This window comes from Rhizoctonia solani, chromosome 6 (genome assembly GCF_016906535.1).
Source record: "Rhizoctonia solani chromosome 6, complete sequence".
Classification (NCBI taxonomy): Eukaryota; Fungi; Basidiomycota; class Agaricomycetes; order Cantharellales; family Ceratobasidiaceae; genus Rhizoctonia; species Rhizoctonia solani.
The window spans coordinates 889,613-913,358 of NC_057375.1; the positions used below are offsets into that span (position 1 = coordinate 889,613).

The following is a 23,746-nucleotide window of genomic DNA, read 5'->3' on the forward strand; positions in this document are numbered from 1 at the left end:
GAGGGTGGGGGGTTTTTGACTATTCTACCCCTCAAAGTGGCCCTGATCACGTGATTTCCCTTGTGCTAGTACAGGGGATCCTCTCCTTGTCGAACAAGCCTACAAAAAGTCGATTTTACAATGTCGTACACCACTGTAAGGTGGGTACTTGCTGGTGGAGGCGGGCGCTTAAGGCCGTACTACTACAAGCAACATGTCTGTAAACTAACTACTAGGCTATGGTATGGTTACGTAAGGTAACCCTCTACTACTATACTACTGACAATGGGGCCTTAGGCCTAGGAGGTGTGGTGAGCGGAGTGGGGTTAACGTCTAAGAACTAGTGGGGGCCGGCTACTTAGCTGGCTGGGTGATCCTCCTCAATGAATATGAGACAAGGTAAAATTGACTTGGTGTTCCCAGTCAATTTCCCTGCTGTATATATAGACAAGGTGCACTATCTACATGGTCTGTGCGCGTGAGAGAAAGAAGTACAAAAGACAAATGAGAAGCATGCTGCGGGCTGCGCAGAAGCGTGGATTTCTCCTAAGCGCCCTTGGCACGGCATCTTGGCGCGGCATCTCGGCATAGTAAGCGCCGAGATCACGTGATCGAAAAAGTAAAGATAGAGAGTCCGTAAAAAATACTAAAAATAATAGAAAAAATAGGCGAATTCAATGGTATAATTCTTGAGGGTGTAACACAGGGGGGGAAGCCCACACTCCAGGCACGGTTAGGCCTGGACTCAAGGCCCCATTCTGGCCATCAAGAGGAACAGGTTTCAACTCCAAAGATGAGGAAGAGCCAAGGAGGGTCCCCAAAAAAGAGCCTCTGGGTACGCCTAAACGCTCCCTTAGTTCCCTTACCCCCTTTGATGCAGGATCCTCAGTAAAGCAACCCAAGATGGAGCTCCCAGATCCTTATAAGGGTGATACAAGGGGACAAAAGGCCACGCAATGGCTAGATCAGATGTTGCTTTGGGTTGCCCTTCACAGGGACCAATTTGATGAAGAGGAACAGATGGTGGTATGGATTCTGTACCACATGACAGACAAGGCTGCCAACTGGGCCCTCCCCATCATTGGGACTATTATCAAGGGCAAGGGTAACCCTCCTACCACCATCCCGGCCTTAATGGCCAAATTCAAGGAGGCATTTGCCAACCCCAACGCCAAACAGGCCGCTGCTAGAAAAATAGCAGTACTCTCCCAGACCATTACCACCTCCAAGTACGTCACAGAGTTCCGCAACCTCATGGCGGAATTAGACTGGAACAAGGAAGCTTATATTGCGCAATTCATGCAAGGCCTCCACTGGAAAGTCAAGGAGCTGTTGTCAACAAAGGACAACATTCCCAATGAACTCAAAGCCATTTTTGCGGCTTCAATCAAGATAGACAATACTTGCCACAAAAACAAGGAGAACCGCCCTAAAAAGGCACCTGCCAAGTCCCTGGCCACTGTGGCCACTTCCACCACCACCACCCGGGTCCATCTATCAGAGGACCCTGACTACATCACTCCGGAAGAAAGGGATTGCCAACGCGCATCTGGGTTATGCGTCAAGTGCGGGCAGAAGGGACACAGCATCAAGCAGTGTCCAAATGGCTGGAAGGCCACCATCAAAGAGGTTGCCAAGGTAGCAGAAGAGGAATTGGGAAAAGAATGAGGCCAAGGACTACCGTCAAGCCCCTGGCCCAATTAGATGTGCATGTATTGGACTGTGAATTTGTATCTGTGGCCTTAGACTCTAATAAAAAGCCTCTTTTATTTATTGATCTACATCTGCACAACTTCCCAACAGAAAAAATAAAAACCCTGGTGGACTCAGGCGCCACCTCCAACTTCATTTCCCCAACAATTGTTGAAAAACTCAAAATCCCAAAATCCCAACTCAAAAATCCACAAGTTGTGAGAATGTTAGATGGTACTATTTCCCAGACTGGTTGCATTTGGCACAAGGTTCACCTCACGGTCTTGGCCAATGGCCATACCCACACAATACCCTTTCTAGTCTGTCCCATTGGCAACACCTCAGCAATACTAGGCATGACTTGGCTAACAACAGAAGCACCACTCATTGACTGGCAACAGGGTCTTATCACCTTCCCTGAACAAATCCAAATTGCCTCAGAAGAAGAAGCTGACTTGGATCCCTTAGCAAACCTCCCTCACCAATATCATGAGTTTGCTAAGGTCTTTGGCAAGGAAGAATTCAAGGTCCTCCCTCCACACAGGGAGTATGATATCTCCATAGACCTTATTCCAGATGCCAAACTTACGCCAGGGCCAATTTACGGCATGACCAATGCAGAATCCAAGGCACTAAAGCAACATATTTGTTGTGCACCACTGTAATGTGGGCACACACTGGTGGAGGCGGGCGCTTGAGGCCGTACTACTACAAGCTTATGTAATCTAACTAACTAGGCTATGCTACAGCCACTATAAGGCAGACTTCTACTGTCTAACTACTACAAAGGGGCCTGAGGCCTGGGAGGTGTGATGGGTTAAGTAAAGGGGTTAACTTCTGAAGATAGCTGGGGGCAGGCTACTTAGCTGGTGTCCTGGACACGGTCACATGACCAGTACAAGTGGTTGCATGCTGGCCCAAGCCCAAATTTGGGGGGTAGCAGGTGTAATCATGGGTTGTCAGCAGAGGAATAATAGGGCTCTATGGCTTAGTGGTCAAGCTGGTTCAATTCCGGCTAGTTCTATTTTCCTCTGTTTATGACACTTGGTAGAACTTGGAAGGACACCAGTTCTATTCCCACCATGGGAAAAACTTTTCACAGGGGCGCCGCCCACCCAAAAAAGGGGGGCAGTGTCCTGGACACGGTCACATGACCAGTACAAGTGGTTGCATGCTGGCCCAAGCCCAAATTTGGGGGGTAGCAGGTGTAATCATGGGTTGTCAGCAGAGGAATAATAGGGCTCTATGGCTTAGTGGTCAAGCTGGTTCAATTCCGGCTAGTTCTATTTTCCTCTGTTTATGACAGCTGGCTGACTAATTCCTCCTCAGTGAATAGAGACAAGGTAAAATTGACTTGGGGTCTCCAAGCAATTTTCCTGCTGTATATATAGATAAAACTTCTAAGTACATATGGTCTGTGCGTGTGTGAATAGAAGACTACATGTGAAAAGAGAAGTTTGCTGCGGGCTGCGCAGAAGCGTGGATTCCTCCTAAGCGCCCTTGGCACGGCATCTTGGTGCGGCATCTTGGCATAATAAGCGCCGAGATCACGTGATTAAAAAACAAAAGCTAAAGGTTTCAAGAAAAATACTAAAAATAAGAGAAAAATTTGGCGAGTCTAATGGTATATGTAAGGAGGTTGTAACAATATTGATGAAGAACTAGCAACAGGCAAGATCTGCCCCAGTACTTCCTCAGCAGGTGCTCCAGTTATGTTTGTTAAAAAGGCAGATGGTTCCTTATGGCTGGTTGTGGATTACCAAAAGTTGAATGACGTAACACATAAGAACATTTACCTGTTGCCAAGACAAGACAACTTAATGGCTAAACTCAGGCATGCAAAGTTGTTCACAAAGCTAGATCTATGCTGGGGTTACAACAACGTCAGAATCAAGGAAGGAGATGAATGGAAGACGGCATTCAGGACCAAATATGGGCTATTTGAGTAACTGGTAATGCCATTTGGCCTCACCAATGCCCCGGCCGCCTTCCAACATTTCATGAATGACTTGTTTAGGGACCTCATTGATGTTACCGTGGTCATCTACTTGGATGACATATTGATCTTCTTGGAAGACCCCAAGGACCACCCTACTCATGTCAGGGAAGTCCTATCACGGTTGATGAAGAACCAGCTGTTTTGCAAACTCTCCAAATGTCACTTCCACGTCACTACGGTTGATTACCTTGGCATTGTCATATCACCTGCAGGCTTCTCAATGGACCAAAAGAAGATTGAGGCAGTCACTTTGTGGCCCCAACCCAAAACGGTCAAACAGGTCCAGGCCTTCCTAGGTTTTGTCAACTACCTTTGGCGGTTCATCCCAAACTTCAGCTCCGTGGCACATCCCCTCCACAATCTTACCAAAAAGGAAACCCCCTGGTCATGGGGTGATTTGGAAGAAACAGTGTTCCATGAATTGAAAACCCTGGTTACCAGATCCCTGGTCCTGATCCATTCCAACCCTATGCTTCCTTATTACCTTGAAATGGACGCATCAGGGGTAGCAATGGGAGCTATACTCAGCCAACAAGGGCCAGACAACTGGTTACACCCAATTGCCTACATGTCAAAATCATTCTCAGGAGTGGAAGCAAACTACAACACCCACAACAAGGAGCTTCTGGCTATCATCAGGGCATTGGAAGAATGGAGAATCTTCTTGGAGGCAACGGATAAACCCATACAAGTTTTCACAGACCATTGGAATCTGGAACAGTGGATGCAGGTGTCATGACCCAAGAGGCATGGACACAGATACCCTATTATTCTATTATCTTTTTATCTAAATTTTACGAATTATATGGACCAGGGGATGTTCCCAACATGACCACAGGCCATGCAGGACTCCCCTGGCAGAGCAATCAACATGGAATGTGAATGATCCCTTTGTTTAGCCTGTTAGCTTTGTCCTCTGGTTACTTAGTTACCATATGTCCTTAGTTGCATTGTTCTATTGTTCTCTTAGTTGTCATAACCCATATCTGGAGGGGTTATTACCATATATATCCACTGTCAAAGATATATATAGTATATATGATGCACAGTGATATATCAATAATATAAGTCGCTGGGGGACGTTGCACTCCCCCTGCCCCCCTAGCTGCGGGCCAATGTTAAGGGAGCCTGCGGGCAAGGTCTGAATAATATATTATTATAGAAGAGATTATGTCATCCCCCCCCCACCTCAAATCCGTAGTAGTTTAGTATAGTATTTGATAAAGGACTGGAGGGGGGGAGGTCATGTGACCCTGGTGGACTGTCAGTCTCTAAGTCATGAGCCCTTAGAGTAATGACAGTTCTGACTGCATATATGTGAGTATATGCGGCCTTCTAAAGACTGTGGAGTATCCTATTAGTAGGTGGCTTGGTCAGGAGACATGCCAGCAAAGGCATGGGTCATGACATTAGTTACCCATACCTTTGTAGTATGTCTTCCATTGTTCTCCTTTGTACTTTACAGTTCCCTTGTTCTGTATGATGTATATAATGAAGGGAGAGTTCTGGCATTCAGACCAGAACTTGACCTCCTGTCAATCTACTGACTACCCTCCCCACTCTCCTGCTCTACTCTAAGGGGTCTTGTGCCATATTTGGCAAGTAAACTCTCTATCTAAAGTGTTGGTTGCAGTCTTCTGCTTATCCCCAAAGCCAGCACTGCCTCTTTAGGCATATATCCCATTCTTTATTGGTCAGACTCTGACAGCAGGCACAAACATTCAACCGCAGGCACGCCCAATGGTGCATATTCTTGAGCAACTTCAACTTTGAGATCCACTACCGCCCAGGAAAGCAGTCAGGGAAACCAGATGCGTTGTCCAGGAGATCAGACTACATTGACAGCCCCCAGGAACCAGAAATAATGCTACCTGCTGAAGTATTTGCCAACACATTGGAAGAGGAACTGGAGATTGTCACAAAAATACAGAACAAACTAAAAGAGTACCCCTCCCTCAAACCTATTATCCAGTTTCTGACAGAAGACGCAGACAACGCACCTCCCTCTATCCAAAAAGCCTATCAAGATTATGACTGGGAAGAAGATCTCCTGTGGTATTGCGGAAAACTAGTTGTCCTGGACTCAGAATCCCTCAAGGAACAATTATTGAGGGAATTCCACAACTCCCCATTGGCAGGGCATCCAGGTCAACAAAGGACGCTTGAACTTGTCAGCAGGAATTATTGGTGGCCTGGAATGAAATCCTCTGCTAAAGAATGGGTTGAATGCTGCCCAATATGCCAAGCCAACCAACAAGACCATGCACTGGTCATTGCCCTTAAACCCCTAGAAGTCCCACCATTCCCTTTCCACACAATCTTGTATGACTTCATCACAGGGTTCCCCAAATCCCAGGGACACAATGCTATCTTAGTAGTGATTGATTTGTTTTCCAAGTTTGGCCATTTTTTCCCTACCTCCAAGAAGGTCACAGCAAAAGGGCTAGCAAATTTGTTTGTCAATCACGTCTGGAAACTCCATGGCCTACCAGTGAAAACCGTCTCAGACAGGGGAACTACGTTTACGGGTAAATTCCTTAGGGCACTGTACCAACGCCTTGGGATCAAGCCAGCCTTCTCATCAGCCTACCACCCAGAATTGGATGGACAAACAGAAAGGGTCAACCAGCTCATAGAATTCTACCTCAGGTCATATGTAGCAGCAGATCACTTGGATTGGGCAACATGGTTACCACTAGCAGAATACGCATACAACAATGCCAAGCACGCTGCCACAGGAAAAACCCCATTTGAGCTGATTTACAGAAGAAACCCAGTAATGAACCTGTCCAACATCCCAGCAAATGTACCAGAAGCAAATCTTGTAGCTGACACCTTGGCCTGTGAATGGAAAGAAGCAGAATCTACCCTGAGAATGACAAAGGAGAAAATGGCAGGAACAAGGGGAGTGATCCTGGAATATTCCATTGGAGAAAAAGTATGGCTAGACGCAAAGAATGTGGAGATCTGCTCAAACTCCAACAAACTAGATCCCAAGCAACTAGGACCCTTCAAGGTCACCAAAAAAATCTCCAGTCACGCGTACCGCCTGGAACTCCCTGACACCCTGAAGATACACAATGTATTCTATGTAGGGCTACTATCCAAAGTCCACAAGTCCCCAAGTCAACCGCTCCTGGAGCACCCCCCTCCTGAAACAATAGAAGGGGAGGAAGAATATGAGGTTGAACAAATCATCAACTCCAAAAGACAACAAGGAAAGTGGTTCTATTTGATCAAATGGAAGGGATATGGCCCAGAAGACAACTCATGGGAACCTGAAGAGCTGTTAGAACATAGCAAAGAAGAAATCTGTTGCTTCAACCAGTCACAACTGAAAAAGTGTTACAACCTCCTTACATATACCATTAGATTTGCACAATTTTTCTAATATTTCTACTATTTTTTACGGACTCTTTACCTTTACTTTTTTGATCACGTGATCCCGGCGCTTATTATGCCAAGATACCGCGCCAAGATGCCGTGCCAAGGGCGCTTAGGAGAAATCTACGCTTCTGCGCAGCCCGCAGCATGCTTCTCTTTTCACATGTAGTCTTCTATTCACACACACACAGACCACATGTAATTAGTACCTTTGTCTATATATACAGCAGGGAAATCACTTGGAGACCCCAAGTTGATTTTACCTTGTCTCATACTCATTGAGGAGGACAGTTCCAGCCAGCTAAGTAGCCGGCCCTTATCAGTAGTTGCATCACCCCTTATCACACTTACCACACCTCCCAGGCCTAAGGCCCCCTTGTCAACAGTAGTTAGCAGTAGGACGCCTTACGCGTCAGTAGTATAGCCTAGGTAGATTAGATTACATAAGCTTGTGTGTAGTAGTACAGCTGTAAGCGCCTGCCCCCACTAGCAAGTACCCACCTTACAGTGGTGTACAACAAAAAGGCTCATGACTCCGCCAAGAGCCTTTAAGGGGGGGGCAATGTTACAACCTCCTAACTTATACCATTGGATTTGCCCAATTTTTCTGATATTTCTACTATTTTTTACGAACTCATTAACTTTACTTTTTTGATCACGTGATCTCGGCGCTTACTATGCCAAGATGCTGCGCTGAGATGCCGTGCCAAGGGCGCTTAGGAGAAATCCATGCTTCTGTGCAACCTGCAGCACACTTCTCTTTTCACATGTAGTCTTCTATTCACACACGCACAGACCACATGTACTTAGTAGTTTTGTCTATATATACAGCAGGGAAATTGCTTGGAAACCCCAAGTTGATTTTACCTTGTCTCATATCCATTGAGGAGGCTCCAGAAGTTCAGCTGATGTAATCCCCTTACCTTAACTTACCACACCTCCCAGGCCTCAGGCCCCCTTGTCAGTAGATCAGTAGTAGTAGATAGCTGCCTTACGCGGACCTAGTATAGCCTAGATAGTCATATTACATACGTGTGCTTGTAGTAGTACGGCCTTAAGCGCCCGCCTTCATTAGCGTGTACCCACCTTACAGTGGTGTACAACAGCTTTCCTGACTGTTTTCCTGGGCAATAGTGGATTTCAAAGTTGAAGTTGCTCAGGAATATGCGCCAACAAGCATGCCTACAATTAAAGGTCCTTGCCTGCATCCAGTACTCAAGGTTCCAGTGATCTGTAAATACCTGTACTGGTCTATCCATTGCTTCCAAGAAGATACGCCATTCTTCTAGGGCTTTGATAATTGCCAAGAGTTCCTTATCATGTGTGTTGTAGTTGGCTTCTGCTCCTGAAAAGGATTTGGACATATAGGCAATAGGATGTAATCAATTATCCAGGCCCCTCTGGCTAAGTATGGCTCCCATTGCCACTCCTGATGCGTCTGTTTCTAGGTAGTAAGGCAGTTCAGGGTTGGAATGAATTAGGACTGGCGCCCTGGTGACAAGAGATTTTAACTCCTGGAATGCTTCCTCTTCTGAGTCCCCCCATGGCCATGCAGTTTCCTTTTTGGTGAGGTTATGGAGCAGGCATGCAACAGAGCTGAAGTTGGGAATGAAGCAGCAGAGGTAGTTGACAAATCCCAAGAACGCTTGGACCTGCTTAATTGTCTTGGGTTGTGGCCATGAGGTGATGGCTTCAATCTTCTTTTGGTCCATAGAAAATCCAGCAGGGGAGATAACAATGCCAAGGTAGTCAACTGTTGTAACATGAAAATGGCATTTTGACAGTTTGCAGAATAACTGGTTCTTCATCAGCCATGATAAGACTTCCCTTACATGGCTAGGGTGTTCTTCTGGCTTTTCTGAGAAGATGAGGATGTTGTCCAGGTAGATTACAACTGTTATGTCAATGAGATCCCAGAACAAGTTGTTCATGAAATGTTGGAAAGCAGCCAGTGCATTAGTAAGTCCAAAGGGCATTACTAGGTATTCAAATAGCCCATACTTGGTTCTGAAAGCTGTTTTCCATTCATCATCTTCTTTGATCTGTACATTGTTGTATCCCCAATGCAGGTCCAGTTTGGTGAACAACTTGGTGTGTCTGAGTTTAGTCATTAAATCATCCTGCCTTGGGAGTGGGTACACATTCTTGTGGGTGACCTCATTGAGCTTTCTGTAGTCAACCACCAACCAGAGGGAACCATCTGCCTTTTTTACAAACATAACTGGAGCGCCTGCCAAGGAGGTACTAGGGTGGATCTTGCCTGTTGCTAATTCCTCCTCAATATGCTGCTTGAGCGCCTTGGATTCTGTGTCAGTCATGCCATAGATTGGCCCAGGGGAAAGTTTGGCATCAGGGACAAGATCTATTGCAATGTTGTTGTACACCACTGTGAGGTGGGTACATGCTGGTGGGAGCAGGCGCTTGGGGCCGTACTACTACAAGCAGGACTTATGTATCTACTCCTAACTAGGCTATACTATTGTCACGTAAGGTGACCTACTGTTATCTAACAACAAAGGGGCCTGAGGCCTGGGAGGTGTGATGAGTAAGAGGAGTGGTGAGCGTTTGAGAACTACTGGGGGCTGGCTACTTAGCTGGCTGACTAAATCCTCCTCAATGAGTATGAGACAAGGTAAAATCAACTTGGTGTCTCCAAGCAATTTTCCTGCTGTATATATAGACAAAAGGGGCACTATCTACATGGTCTGTGTGCATGAGAAAGGAAGTACATAATGAAAATAAGAAGTGTGCTGTGGGCTGCGCAGAAGCGTGGATTTCTCCTAAGCACCCTTAGCACAGCATTGTGGCGCAGCATCTTGGCATAGTAAGCACCAAGATCACGTGATTACAAAACATGAGATATTGACTTTGTAAAAAGTAGTAAAAATAACAGAAAAATCATCCAAATCTGGTGGTATAGGTAAGGAGATTGTAACAAATGTCATAATCCCTATGGGGGGGTAAGACCTTGAATTCTTCTTTGCCAAAAACCTTGGCAAACTTGTGATACTGTGGGGGAAGGTTGGCCAAGGGGTCTGGGTCAGCTTCTTCTTCTGAGGCAATTTGTACTTGTTTGGGGAAGGTGACTAGACCCTGTTGCCAATTGATGAGAGGAGCTTCTGTTGTTAACCAAGTCATGCCAAGGATTGCCAGGGTGTTGCCTATGGGGCAAACAAGGAATGGGATAGTGTGGGGATGGCCATTGGCCAAAACTGTGAGTTGTACCTGGTGCCAAATTTGACCAGTCTGGGATATAGTACCATCTAACATTCTCACTACCCATGGATTTTTGAGTAGGGTTTTTGGGATTTTTAATTTTTCTACTAGAGTAGGAGATATGAAATTGGAGGTAGCACCCAAATCAATGAGAGTCTTGATGGGATCCATTGGAAAGTCACGCAGTATCATGTCTATAAATAAGAGTGGTTTTTTGTTGGAGTCCATAGCAATATTTACAAATTCTGAGACAGATACATGCAATTCTATTTTTGAGACCAAGGGTTTGACAGTAATCCTTGGCCTTATTCTTTTTCCAACTTGTCCTGGCCAACCTTGGCAGATTCTTTTATTGTGGCCTTCCAGCCATTGGGGCATTGTTTGATGCCATGTCCCTTCTGGCCACATTTGACACACAACCTGTTGGCTTGCCAATAATCCCTTTCCTCCAGTGTGACGTAGTTGGGGTCCTCCAGGAGTTGGACCCTGGTGGTAGTGGTGGATGTCCTGGACACGGTCACATGACCAGTACAAGTGGTTGCATGCTGGCCCAAGCCCAAATTTGGGGGGTAGCAGGTGTAATCATGGGTTGTCAGCAGAGGAATAATAGGGCTCTATGGCTTAGTGGTCAAGCTGGTTCAATTCCGGCTAGTTCTATTTTCCTCTGTTTATGACAGTGGAGGTGGCCATGGTGGCCAAGGACTTAGCTGACTGCTTCTTTGGATGGTTCTCCTTGTTTTTGCAGTGGGTGTTGTCAATTTTGATAGCCGCAGCAAAGATGACCTCAAGCTCTTCTGGGATGTTATCCTTGGTAGAGAGGAGCTGTCCTAGACGTCTGTAAGGACATTGAGGATGCGGGCGCTTACGGCTGTGTATCTAATACAATAAACTGCTTAAGGCGGTGCAGTTCTATCCTACAACGTACTAACTACTATCAACAGTGCCAAGACGCTATAAGGCGTTGGCAAGCTACCTAAGTACAGCAGTGAGAACGCTTAAGGCGTATTACTAAGTGGTTACTGGGCTATAAGGCCCTTGTACAGTGTTTGGATGCAACAAGAGGTAATTGACCTGGGTGTTACCATGGTTGGTTGGCCTCCTTATATATTACAAGGGTGAGCTATTTACAAATACATAATATGCAATACCATATCAAATCATGTCCTAGACGTCTGTAAGGACGTCAAGGCGGAGGGTGCTTGCGGCTGGGTGTATACAAGTAAGAACCACGTAAGGCAGTGTGCAAGCTACCTACAACAAGGTCAAGCTATACTACGGTGACCAGGCCTATAAGGGCGGTGGCAACTTATCTAAGTACAACGGTGAGGCCGCTTAAGGTGGTGTGGAACTAGTAGCTAAATAGGAGTTGCTGGGCTGTAAGGCCCTTGTACAATGTAGGATGCAACAAGAGGTAATCAACCTGGGTGTTACCATGGTTGGTGTGCCTCCTTATATATTCTAAGTATCAGCTAATTACAAATACAGTATGTCAAATATGTAATCCAATAAGAACCCTGCTCCGCAGTTGGTCTTACTCATGCATACGTGTCACTGACGTGTTGTGATGACATCATAGGTGGAGGTGGCTACATGTGCTGAATAAGCGTGGGAGGGATGTGGCTTGACGCTTGGTGTATAAGCACCAATGTCACGTGATTGAAAAGGTTGTCCGTTCAACTTTGTTTAAATTCAAGAAAATTGGAATAAGTTCTGTGGTATCAATTGTGTCTATGACAAATAAGAACCCTGTTCCGCAGTCAGTCTTACTCATGCATACGTGTCACTGACGTGTCATGATGTTGTCATAGGTGGAGGTGGCTACATGTGCTGATTTAAGCGCAGATGGGGACATGGCTTGGCGCTTAGCGTGTGATATAAGCGCCAAGATCACGTGATTGAGAATGTTGATTGTTTGTCTTTGTTTAAATTCGAGAAAATGGGAATAAATTCCCTGGTATCAAGTGTGTCTATGTTGTACACCACTGTAAGGTGGATACATGCTGGTGAGAGGGGGCGCTTACGGCCGTACTACTACAGGCAAGGCTTATGTAATCTACTCTAACTAGGCTATACTACTGTCACGTAAGGTGACCTACTGCTAACTGACAACAATGGGGCCTGAGGCCTGGGAGGTGTGATGAGTGAAATAAGGGGTAAGCGTCTGAGAACTACTGGGGGCTGGCTACTTAGCTGGCTGACTAATCCTCCTCAATGAGTATGAGACAAGGTAAAATCAACTTGGAGTCTCCAAGCAATTTTCCTGCTGTTTATATAGACAAGTGAGAAGTATGTACATGGTCAATGCGCATGAGAAAGGAAGAGTCCATATGAAAAGAGAAGCGTGCTGCGGGCTGCGCAGAAGCGTGGGTTTCTCCTAAGCGCCCTTGGCACGGCATCTTGGCGCGGCATCTTGGCATAATAAGTGCTGAGATCACGTGATTGAAAAACATAAGATAAAGAGTCCGTAAAAAATACTAAAAATAATAGGAAAATCGTCCAATTCTAATGGTATAATTCTTGGGAGTGTAACAGTCTACAACAGGAGCTCTTTGACCTTCCAATGAAGACTGTGTGTGAATTGGGCTATATAAGTCTCCTTGTTCCAGTCTAGTTCTGCAATGAGGTTATGGAACTTGGTTACATATTCTGCTGTGGAGGCAGTCTGGGTGAGGGTGGCTATTTTTTGTGCAGTGGCTTGTTTGGCATCTGGGTCCTCAAAAGCCTCCTTGAAGCAGGCTGTCATGGAGGGTATGATGGTAGGGGCATTGGCCTTGCCCTTGATGATGGTTGCAATGATGGGTAGAGACCAATTGGCAGCTTTGTCCTCCAGGTGGTAGAGGATCCAGACAATCATTTGTTTGTCTTCTTCAAATTGGTCCCAGTGGAGGGCACCCCATAACAACATCCAATCAAGCCATTGTACTGCTTTTTGTCCCCTTATGTCCCCTTTGAAGGGGTCTGGCAGTTCCATCTTGGGGCACTTGGTGTCTGCTCCTGAACTGACTGGGGTGAGGGCCCTTAGATCCCCAGTCAATCCGCAAGGCTCCTTTTTGATCTTTCTTGGCCTTTCCTCCCTGGGGTGTTCTTCCTCTGAGTTGTAACCAACTGTGCTTCTAATTGGGTGGAAGGGATCCCTGAGCCCCAGCCTAATTGTGCCTGGAGTGTTGGCTTCTCCCCCTGTATGAGTGGGGGGAGTGATAGGCCCAGTTGGTGGGCCAGGCTTGCCTTGGGTTCCTTTTTGATCCCCATTGCTGACCAAGTTGTTGGTCTCCCTACATATGGCAAGGAGTCGTGTGATTTGTTTGTTGTGGGATTTGATTTGGTCCTGCAGGGACCCAACTGTGGCTGAGAGGGCTGTGATAGCCTCAAGGAGAGTGACAAGGGTTGGCTCTGGTTCCAGCCCTGATGTTGTATGCCAACTGTAAGGTTGGGTACTTGCTGGTGGCAGGCGCTTGTGGCTGCACTACTACACAATACTGCTTATCTAATCTACTATCTAGGCTAACTACTATACTAACAAGCGCTTAAGGTGCCCTACTGATTACTACTGGTGACAAAGGGGGCTTAGCCCTGGAGGTGTGATGAGTAAAGGTAAGGGGGTAATGAGTATGACTACTGGGGGGCCAGCTACTTAGCTGGCTGGGATTATCCTTCTCAATGAGTATGAGACATGGTAAAATCAACTTGGGGTCTCCAAGCAATTTTCCCTGCTGTATATAAGACAAACTGACTAAATACATGTGGTCTGTGTTATGGAATGACTAATTTAGACATATGCGCCCCTAATTGCCAATAGTGAATAGTGCAAACTGGAGTAATCATACTTGCTCTATCCAAATATGGGCATGAATATTACTATATTTGGAAACTGGCAGCGCTACAAGACCTTTTATACTTTATTTCCTCATGGCGCTTGCATATATACACGTCTGATTATGCAAAGTAGTCATACTATTATTTCTATGATTTATAGCATATTTTGTATCATACATTTATATGTAGGAACGGTACTTGTAGACCATAGAACAAGTGCAAGTAAGCATGCAAGCGCTGGCGCTTAGTCATTGCAAATAAGCGCCAAAGGTTGGCGGGGCGCGCCGACGCCGATATCTCGGCGGGAAATAGGCATATTACTATGCGGACAAATACCAATAGGTCGGAGGCTCCGGCATCTCAGTTCCTAAAAAGGAATCGTCTGATTCTGAGCTAAATTGATGGAGATACTAACCATTCAAGTTTCTAGCTTTTTCTATGAGATCCTACCTTGCCTCAAGATTATTTTTAGCATTCACACTAATGTAACTTAGTCATGTATGCTCTAGAACATTCTATAAATAGCCTTGGGTCTATCTCACTAGGACTTATTGGGACTAATTGGTCTTTATGTATCAAATAGCTCAGACTGTACCTCTCATGTAACTTCCTCTTTTGTACATCATGTATATAGTTATTTGTTCTCCCTCTGGGGTATATGAAGCCCCTGAGGGAGTTCCTATGAATACATCCTCCTTTTATCCTTCTTTTCATCCCATTCTTACCCCTTGTGTGAACTTGAAGATCTATTAGATCTTCATTACTTAGTTTAGAGTGTCTTATTTTGCTTTCTTAGCCTCTTAAGCTCACTGAACTTAACCTGTAAGGTTTCTTGGCACATATAGCCTCTAACAAGGTCCCAACAGACACTGGGTAGCTAGGAAAGACTCTAGGGCAACCATGAACCTCTTGAGTAAGTCAGTTGGGAGAGTTTAAGGCCTTGAAAGTGGCATATACACCTCAACTGAGTGCAATCTCAGTCAAATAAATTGATATTAACTCTATATGAATTACAGTAAGTAACTAAGACTCAGTACTAACTTTCATACTATAGGTATAAGCATAACCAACCACCTACATCTACAGTACTTGCTTGATTACTTGTTAAGTGTAGGGATCACCCTGATTACTACCCTAATCTACCTTTATATAGCTAGCTCATTGCCTTTTATATCCATATATACTTGATCTATTAATAACTTTCTTATATTCTGTATGTATTTACATAGTCCTAAAACCCTACTCTATAACAAAGGCTGATGGATCTCTAAGGCTGGTTGTGGATTATCAAAAATTGAACAGTGTAACCCACAAGAGCATTTACCCCCCCCCCCCAGACAGGATGACCTCATGGCTAAATTACAACATGCCAAGATCTTCACAAAGTTGGACTTGTGCTGGGGTTACAACAGTGTCTGGATCAAGGAGGTGATGAATGGAAAACAGTGTTCAGAACCAAATATGGCCTCTTTGAGTACCTAGTAATGCCTTTTGGTCTAACCAATGCCCCTGCAGCATTCTAACATTTCATGAATGATCTATTCAGGGACCTGATAGACATCACAGTGGTTATTTACTTGAACAATATCCTGATCTTCTCCAAGAAACCTGAAGAACATCCCACACATGTCAGAGAAGTCTTGTTGAGACTCATGAGAAACCAGCTATTCTGCAAACTGTCCAAATGTTACTTTCACATCACCACAGTCAACTACCTTGGCATTGTCATATCCCCTGCTGGCTTCTCCATGGAACAAAAAAAGATCAAGGCAGTCACATCATGGCCCCAGTCCAGAACCATCAAACAGGTACAAGCCTTCTTTGGATTTGTTAACTACCTCCACTGCTTTATTCCCAACTTCAGTTCAGTAGCACAACTGTCCTGGACATGGTCACATGACCAGTACAAGTGGTTGCATGCTGGCCCAAGCCCAAATTTAGGGGGTAGCAGGTGTAATCATGGGTTTTCAGCAGAGGAATAATGTTACACCCTCTTGAAATATACCACTGGAATCTCTGGATTTTTCTGATATTTCTAGTATTTTTGACAGACTCTATATCTTTTATTTTTCAATCATGTGATCTTGGCACTTATTATGCCAAGATGCTGTGCCAAGGGCACTTACTGCAAATCCATGCTTCTGCACAGCCTGTGGCACACTTCTTGTCCTAGACGTCTGTAAGGACGTTGAGGAGGCAGGTGCTTGCGGCCGGGTAAGACTAAGTAAGAGCTGCTTAAGGCGGTGGGCAAGCTACCTACAACAACAACCAACTATACTACGGCAACCAAGCCTATAAGGGCAATGGCAAGCTAACTAAGTATAACCAAGAAGTTGCTTAAGGCAACCTGAAACTAAGTAACTAAGTATTTACTGGACCTAAGGTCCTCGTACAATGGTAGATGCAACAAGAGGTAATCAACCTGGGTGTTACCATGGTCGGTTGGCCTCCTTATATATTCTACAGAGTGACTAATTACAAATACATCATATCCAATATGCAATCCAATAAGAACCCCGCTCCGCAGTCGGCCTTACTCATGCATACGTGTCACTGACGTGTCATAGTGATTTCATCAGGTGGAGGTGGCTATGTGTGCTGAGGTAAGCGCGGAAGGGGACATGGCTTGGCGCTTAGCGTATGATATAAGCGCCGAAGTCACGTGATCGAAAATGTTGTCCATTTGCCTTCATTTAAATCCAAGAAAATGGGAATAAATCCCCTGGTATCAAGTGTGTCTACGACACTGCCCCCCCTCTAAGGGCCTTGGCGGCGCCAAGGGCCTTCCTTCTCATGTCTTTTTCGTATTTTTCTTAAATTTTTTCGGCGTTTTTTAAGTTTTCTTGGGGTTCCCATGTGTTTTCTTCTGACCCATAACCCTTCCATTTGACTCGGAAAAACCATTCTCCGTTCCTTTCTTTGGCATCAGTGATCCCTTCCACTTCATATTCCTCTTCTCCGTCTATGGTGACTGGTGGGGGACGATTTTCAAAGGTGCGCTTTTTGTCCCTTTTGACCTTGGATAGGAGTCCCACATAGAAGACGTTGTGGATACGCATAGTTGGGGGTAGCTCAAGTCGGTAGGCGCGGTCGGATATCTTCTCAGTAACTTTGAATGGCCCTAAGCGTTGCTTGGTTAACTTAGGGCTCAGGGTCTTGAGATTTACGTTCTTGGAGTCCAGCCATGCTTCCTCTCCAATCTCAAATTCTATTGGGTTTTTGTCTTCTCCGGCTACCATCCGTTGCTTAGATTGCCGTAAGGCAGATTCTACCTCCTTCCATTGAGCCTCCATTGTCTGGGCAAGGTTGTCTGCTTCTGGAACATCTGTTGGTACGTTGGATGGGGTTAAGGTGGGTTCCCATCCGTACAGGGCTTTGAAAGGAGTTTTTCCGGTGCTACTGTGTACGGCGTTATTGTAAGCAAATTCCGCCATGGGGAGCCACTTTGTCCAGTCCCGTTGGTTGATGCCATAGTATGCCCTTAGGAAGTGTTTGATGGACGGGTTTACTTGTTCTGTCTGCCCATCACTTTGGGGGTGGTAGGCTGAAGAGTAGTGGGGGTCTATTCCTAAGCGTTTGTACAGGGCTTTCAGGAATTTATTGTTGAATACCCTTCCCCTGTCCAATATTGTCTTCTCTGGCATACCATGGCGTTTCCAGACATTTTCCAGGAATAGGTCTGCTAGTTCAGGCGCTTTCAATTTTTTTGAACATTTGATGAAGATGCCGTATTTAGTGAAGCTGTTGACAATAACCAGGATTGAGTTGGAATTCCCGTCCTTGGGCAGATCTACTATCATGTCATAGGAGATATGTTGCCAGGGTCTGGATGGGAGTTCTAGGGGTTGCGGAGGAATCAAAGCATACTTAGGTTTGCAAATACGTTGGCAGGTTTTGCAGGAATCCACGTGCCAGTAGGTGTCGGCGCGGATGCCGGGCCAATAGTAATTCCTGCAGATTAACTCCAACGTTTGCTGCCTCCCGGGGTGTCCAGCCAATGGGCTGTCATGGAAGATACAAAGTAGTTCCGTCCTCAGCGTTCCAACGTCAGGGACCACAATTTGTCCTTGGTAGAAGAGTAGGCCCGCTTCCATTTTGTAATCTTTGAACGCGCGTTTGATGGACGGAGGTGCCTTTGACTCATTTTGGAGGAATTGTAATATTTCCTCTAGCGATTCGTCTTGGTCAAGGGCGCCTTCAATCTGGCATTGGAGCTCCTTCTCGGGGGTAACTAGGGCAACGTTGGCAAATACAGGGTCAGGCAGCATTGTCTGATTGGCAGGGGGAATGTCCGCATGGTCAGATCGTTGTGACAGGGCATTGGGTTTACCGGATTGTTTGCCGGGACGGTACACTATCTGGAAGTTATATCTGGCCAGTAAGAGGTGCCATCTTGCATGGCGGCGGTTGAACGTCCAAGATTCTTTCCAGTATTCCAAGTTACGGTGATTGGTGAATACGGTGATGGGGTGTAGAGCTCCCTCCAGGAATATGCGCCAGTACTCAAAGGAGCAAATGATTGCTAGGAGCTCCTTATTGTGTGTGTTGTAGTTCTGCTTGGCTCCCTTGAATGATTCAGAGAGGAAGCCAAGGGGGTGTAGGCGACCGTCTTCCTGCCGTTGACTGAGTATAGAACCAAGGGCCGCGCCGGATGCGTCTGTCTCCAAGAAGTAGGGTTTGGTAGGGTCCGCGTGGCAGAGGACAGGGGCGTTGGTGATTGCGTCCTTCAACCCTTGGAAAGCTTCTTGTTCCTTTGCATCCCATCTCCAAGGGGTGTCCTTCTTGACTAGGTTGTGTAACGGCCTAGCCATGTGGCTGAAATTGGCAACAAATCGTTGGAGGAAGTTGGCAAATCCCAGGAATGATTGGACCTCTTTGACTTTGGTAGGAGTAGGCCATTCTTGGACAGCCTGGATCTTGAGCTTATCCAAACTGAAGCCTTTATCCGAGACTATAATACCCAGGTATTCCACAGATGTCACGTGGAAGGTGCACTTTGAGGCCTTACAGAATAGTTGATTTTCCATAAGACGCTGTAAGACTTCATGGACGTGCCGGGTGTGGGAAGCGTCATCCTTAGAGTAAATGAGGATGTCATCAAGATAGATGATGACGCATACATCCAATAAATCCTTGAACAGTTCGTTCATGAAGTGCTGGAAGGCGGCAGGGGCATTTGTTAAACCAAAGGTCATTACCAGGGACTCGTGAAGGCCATACTTTGTTTGGAAGGCAGTTTTCCACTTGTCCCCCTCTTTGACGCGGACGTTGTTGTAACCCCATCTTAGATCTAATTTGGTGAATACCTTGGCGCCGCGGAGCTGGGCCATGAGGTTGTTGGGACGGGGTAGCGGGTAAACGTTCTTTTTTGTCTGGTTATTCAAGCGACGGTAGTCAACAACTAAACAACGGGAACTGTCTTTTTTAGGGACAAACATCACGGGGGAGCTGATGGAAGACTTGCTAGGACATATTTTGCCCGCCTTGAGTTTGTCCCTAAGCCAGTCCTTGAGCATAGCGGACTCAGCGTTGGTCATACTATAGAGAAGCGAATTAAGGGGACCTTCCTTGGTGAGTTCAATTCCAATGTCGTAATGCCGGTGTGGGGGAAGCTTGTTGAATTCTTCCTCCCCAAATACCTTGGCGTACTGATGGTATTTTGGGGGTACTCCTTCTAGGGGGTTTTGATCAGCTTCCTCCTCTTCAGCAATGGCCACGTGTTCTGGTGGTGTATGGGGAAAGGAGAGGGTTTGCGCGTTCCAATCAATCTCTGGGTTGTGTGCGTCCAACCATTTCAATCCCAGGATGGCGGCGTGAGACCCTGTGTTGCATATGAGGAAGGTCTTGGTCATTTTTTTACCATCAAGGGAGAAAGTCAGGTTAGCCTTCTTCCAGATTTTTCCGGCCTGGGGGCTTGACCCATCGAGCATAGTGACAGTGCGGGGTGAAGAGAGATCTATGAGGGGAAGGCGGAGTGATTCCGCAGTACAAGGGTGGAGGAAAGAAGATGTTGCGCCTGAGTCTATCAGGACTTCTAAATGTTCCGCTTGTTTTGCTGGCTTAATTGAAATCATGAAGAGTGGGGATATTCTATTGTTACTATTCAATATATTACAGATTTCAACAAGCTCAGAGTCCTTGGGGTCCTTGCGCGCGGCAGCAGGTACCCTTACTCTTTTCCCAATTGGTACTCAGAGTCTTTGCCAATTTTGGCGGTTTCCTTGGCTTTCCCCTTGTCCTCAATAGGGGTAGCCTTCCAGCCCGTGCGGCATTCCGCAAACTTATGGCCCATTTTGCCGCATTTGATGCAGGCGCCTGCGGCGCAGCGGTGGTTACGTTCTTCCTCCAACACAAAGTTGGGGTCATTGGAGAGTCTCTTTGAACCGGTGTTTGGTTGGCCGGTACTTGTCCCCCTTGCGGGGTTGGATGATTTGCTAGGCTTATTATCCCTTGGTGGGTGGCTAGCTCGCTCTTTGCGGAGAGCATTGTCGATGACAAGTGCTGCGTTCTGCAGCTCGAGGAGGGTACGCGGGCGAGTCTTGCGCGTTGCAATTTGGCGGCTAACCTCCCAATGGAGGCCTTGGGCAAACTGACCTCTGAGGGCCGCGTCGTTCCAGTCCAGTTCCATGGCAAGGGTTCTGAACTTTGTGATATAGTCTGTGCACGTGCCGGACTGGGTAAGGGTGGTGATCTTCCGCTCGGCAGCCCTTGTGGCGTCAGGGTCACCAAATGCTGCCAAAAACTCCAATTTGAACCCCTCAACCGTTTGGATGATTGCTTGGTGTGACCCAAGCTGGTCGGGGTGAGGGTGGGCCCATGCTCCCGCGGAATCCTTCATGTTCATCAAGAGGAAGGAGAGAACCTCTTGATTGGTAGGGAACATCCGTGAATTAAGGCGGGTCCAGGCTAGCATCCGAGTCAGCCATTGCTTGGCTTTGCTCCCTATTTTGCCTGTGTAGGCATTGGGGTGGTCAACCTTGACCGGAGCAGGATAGGCGGCGACTGGAGCCAGAGGTGGAGGGGCAGTTGTTCCAATTGGGGATTGGAGACGCGGAGACGGAGGGGGAGATGGGACTTGTGGGGGAGCGGCTCTTCTTGGGGTTGGCTGTGCCAGGCCGGGGAGGACTTTGGGTGCTTCTGACCAGAAGGGGATCCCACTAACCAATCCAACAGGCTCGGTTTTTGGTAAGGGGCGTGGCGTTTCTTCCACAATTTTGGCTTGGGGCCCTTTGGGTGTTTGGGGACCATGGGACTGGAGGGACCTAAGCCCATCCTTGACAACATTGACGGTTTGGGAGATGTTTTTGACGTTTGTCCAGGTCTCGATTCCGGCTTCCTTGATTTTGGCAATTTCTTGCTTGAGGCGTTTGACTTGGCCAAGGAGGCCGAGGAGGAGCCGTGTGACTCGTTTGAGGGATACCTTGCCATATTCAACAGAGGTGGCTGACGGAAGTGTGGGTTCCATGTATCCCTGATCGAAGGGGGATTGGGCTTGAGAGGCTGTCCTGGAGCGGGTTGCCATGGAAGGTTGGGGATAGGAGCGGCCAGCGTGAGAAGAGGCCCGCAAAGAAGAGCGCGTGGGAGTGCGGGAGAGAATGGTGGAATGGGAGAGGGTGACAGGCTGTGTAGCCAGGTAGTGCCTATATCAGGACTTATGAGCGCTTTGTTATGCAAACGCTAAACCTCTGCGTCAAACAACCTAGCGTTGGACAGTAAGTGCCGCTAATTACAGCCATGGGCGGGCGTAATGTAGGGTCTTGTCTCTGCAAGCGGGTGTATCTGCTGTCTGAGGTCGCTGGTAACAGGTGCGGCAACCGTGGGTATGCGGACAATTAGAACCCGTCTGCCTTATAGCAATTTGGTACTAGGTGGAGCTGACGCTGGTTTGATTATTGACAGCAAAAGGCAAGCTCGATCACCTGTTTTCCCTTGTGCTAGTACAGGGGGTCTTCTTGTTTGTTGTAGCTAAGTGGGTGTGCTTGGTGGGCACGGTTTGCAACCAACTTAAGGTCAATTACCTAGTGTCCTAGACGTCTATAAGGACGTCAAGGAGGCAGGCGCTTGCGGCTGGGTAAGACTAAGTAAGAGCTGCTTAAGGCGGTGGGCAAGCTACCTACAACAACAACCAACTATACTACGGCAACCAAGCCTATAAGGGCAATGGCAAGCTAACTAAGTATAACCAAGAAGTTGCTTAAGGCAACCTGAAACTAAGTAACTAAGTATTTACTGGACCTAAGGTCCTTGTACAATGGTAGATGCAACAAGAGGTAATTGACCTGGGTGTTACCATGGTCGGTTGGCCTCCTTATATATTCTACAGAGTGACTAATTACAAATACATCATATCCAATATGCAATCCAATAAGAACCCTGCTCCGCAGTTGGCCTTACTCATGCATACGTGTCACTGACGTGTCATAGTGATGTCATCAGGTGGAGGTGGCTACGTGTGCTGAGGTAAGCGCGGAAGGGGACGTGGCTTGGCGCTTAGCGTATGATATAAGCACCAAAGTCACGTGATCAAAAATGTTGTCCGTTTGCCTTCGTTTAAATCCAAGAAAATGGGAATAAATCCCCTGGTATCGAGTGTGTCTACAACACTTCTCTTTCACATAGTGTTAAGAGTTGTGTAAGTACAGGAGTAAGAAAGAATTACTATATACAAAATGTATATGGGAATAACTAAGAACTAGTATTAAGAATCAGAATATATGCACAGAATATATGCACAATATAGGCTAGGTTATCAGGAATAACAACTCCTAACAAATAGTCTAGCAACTATGAAGTGCAGGTGGTTGGTTATGTGTAGTACCTTAGACTAATGTTACTTAAGCCTAAGTGACTAAGGGTATGTATACTTAAGGTCTCTGGGATAGTACCTTAAGTAAGAGGGTTACCTGACTAATGTACAGGATTTATGGGATTGGCCTAATAAGTATAGGACTTATATATGCTTAAGTAAGACTTAAGACTTATGGGGTTTACCTAAAATATATCTAGGATTTATGAGATATTGTAGATAAAGCTATCTACAATATAGGGGTTATGGTGGATTGAAACACTATCACTCAATCACAACAATCCTTACAGTATCGTTGCACTATACTCAATGTTGAACTCAACAACTGTGACAGTCAAGGGGCACAGGGTTGCAGTAAGTACACTAATAGGTTACCCTGTGTCTGTTGGGACTGGCCTATGGTCTTAGTGCGCCGAATAACCTCCTATGCTATTTACAGTGAGTCAATCACTAAAGTAAATGCGCAGATAAGCTGTTAAAGGCTTGTGTGTATATGTCAATATATAAGAGTGGATAAATGGATGCATTAGAAGCGTCTTCACAGGGTCCTTTTATACACTGAGAAGGCGCACAAACAAGTATATACATGATTGATACCAAGAGGGGGTACAGGAGGTATATGTGGCAACTGAAACACTTGAGGGAGCCAATACTTTGGTACATAGTAAACAAACAATAGATCCTAATATTTGCCCCAAGGCAATGTTTGCCCCAAGGCATTATTTACCTGTGTGGGTCCTTAGATGTCCCAAGGCTAAGTGTTTCATCCTTGGAGTAAACAATCCCAAAGGTAGGATACCTCTGCATTGGGTACTTACAGTAAATGGGGCATAACTCTGCCAAATGTTGTCCGTTTT

General features: G+C 46.3%; 7 protein-coding genes across 7 annotated transcripts; 2 read left to right on the forward strand and 5 right to left on the reverse strand.

The window, feature by feature from the left end:
* Positions 1-120: 120 nt before the first annotated feature.
* Positions 121-2,336, forward strand: RhiXN_05739 (Retrotransposable element Tf2 protein; the record flags this gene model as incomplete). The annotated part of the gene is made up of 3 exons (XM_043325555.1): positions 121-140; positions 717-1,617; positions 1,668-2,336. 3 exons carry the CDS (start codon positions 121-123, stop codon positions 2,334-2,336), a joined length of 1,590 nt encoding a protein of 529 aa, XP_043180987.1.
* A 1,290-nt stretch (positions 2,337-3,626) lies between these two features.
* Positions 3,627-7,061, forward strand: RhiXN_05740 (Retrotransposable element Tf2 protein; the record flags this gene model as incomplete). Its single annotated transcript, XM_043325556.1, has 2 exons — positions 3,627-4,400; positions 5,379-7,061. 2 exons carry the CDS (start codon positions 3,627-3,629, stop codon positions 7,059-7,061), a joined length of 2,457 nt encoding a protein of 818 aa, XP_043180988.1.
* A 1,375-nt stretch (positions 7,062-8,436) lies between these two features.
* Positions 8,437-9,372, reverse strand: RhiXN_05741 (Retrotransposable element Tf2 protein; the record flags this gene model as incomplete). The annotated part of the gene is made up of 1 exon (XM_043325557.1): positions 8,437-9,372. The coding sequence occupies one exon, from the start codon at positions 9,370-9,372 to the stop codon at positions 8,437-8,439; it is 936 nt and encodes a 311-aa protein (XP_043180989.1).
* Positions 9,373-9,952: 580 nt separating this feature from the next.
* RhiXN_05742 (Retrotransposable element Tf2 protein) lies at positions 9,953-10,441 on the reverse strand (the record flags this gene model as incomplete). Its single annotated transcript, XM_043325558.1, has 1 exon — positions 9,953-10,441. The coding sequence occupies one exon, from the start codon at positions 10,439-10,441 to the stop codon at positions 9,953-9,955; it is 489 nt and encodes a 162-aa protein (XP_043180990.1).
* A 134-nt stretch (positions 10,442-10,575) lies between these two features.
* Positions 10,576-12,122, reverse strand: RhiXN_05743 (Retrotransposon-derived protein PEG10; the record flags this gene model as incomplete). The annotated part of the gene is made up of 3 exons (XM_043325559.1): positions 10,576-10,884; positions 10,946-11,097; positions 12,059-12,122. 3 exons carry the CDS (start codon positions 12,120-12,122, stop codon positions 10,576-10,578), a joined length of 525 nt encoding a protein of 174 aa, XP_043180991.1.
* A 681-nt stretch (positions 12,123-12,803) lies between these two features.
* On the reverse strand, positions 12,804-14,442 carry RhiXN_05744 (Retrotransposon gag protein; the record flags this gene model as incomplete). The annotated part of the gene is made up of 2 exons (XM_043325560.1): positions 12,804-13,689; positions 14,420-14,442. 2 exons carry the CDS (start codon positions 14,440-14,442, stop codon positions 12,804-12,806), a joined length of 909 nt encoding a protein of 302 aa, XP_043180992.1.
* A 2,454-nt stretch (positions 14,443-16,896) lies between these two features.
* RhiXN_05745 (Retrotransposable element Tf2 protein) lies at positions 16,897-21,605 on the reverse strand (the record flags this gene model as incomplete). Its single annotated transcript, XM_043325561.1, has 2 exons — positions 16,897-20,173; positions 20,257-21,605. 2 exons carry the CDS (start codon positions 21,603-21,605, stop codon positions 16,897-16,899), a joined length of 4,626 nt encoding a protein of 1,541 aa, XP_043180993.1.
* Between the last annotated feature and the right edge of the window lie 2,141 nt (positions 21,606-23,746).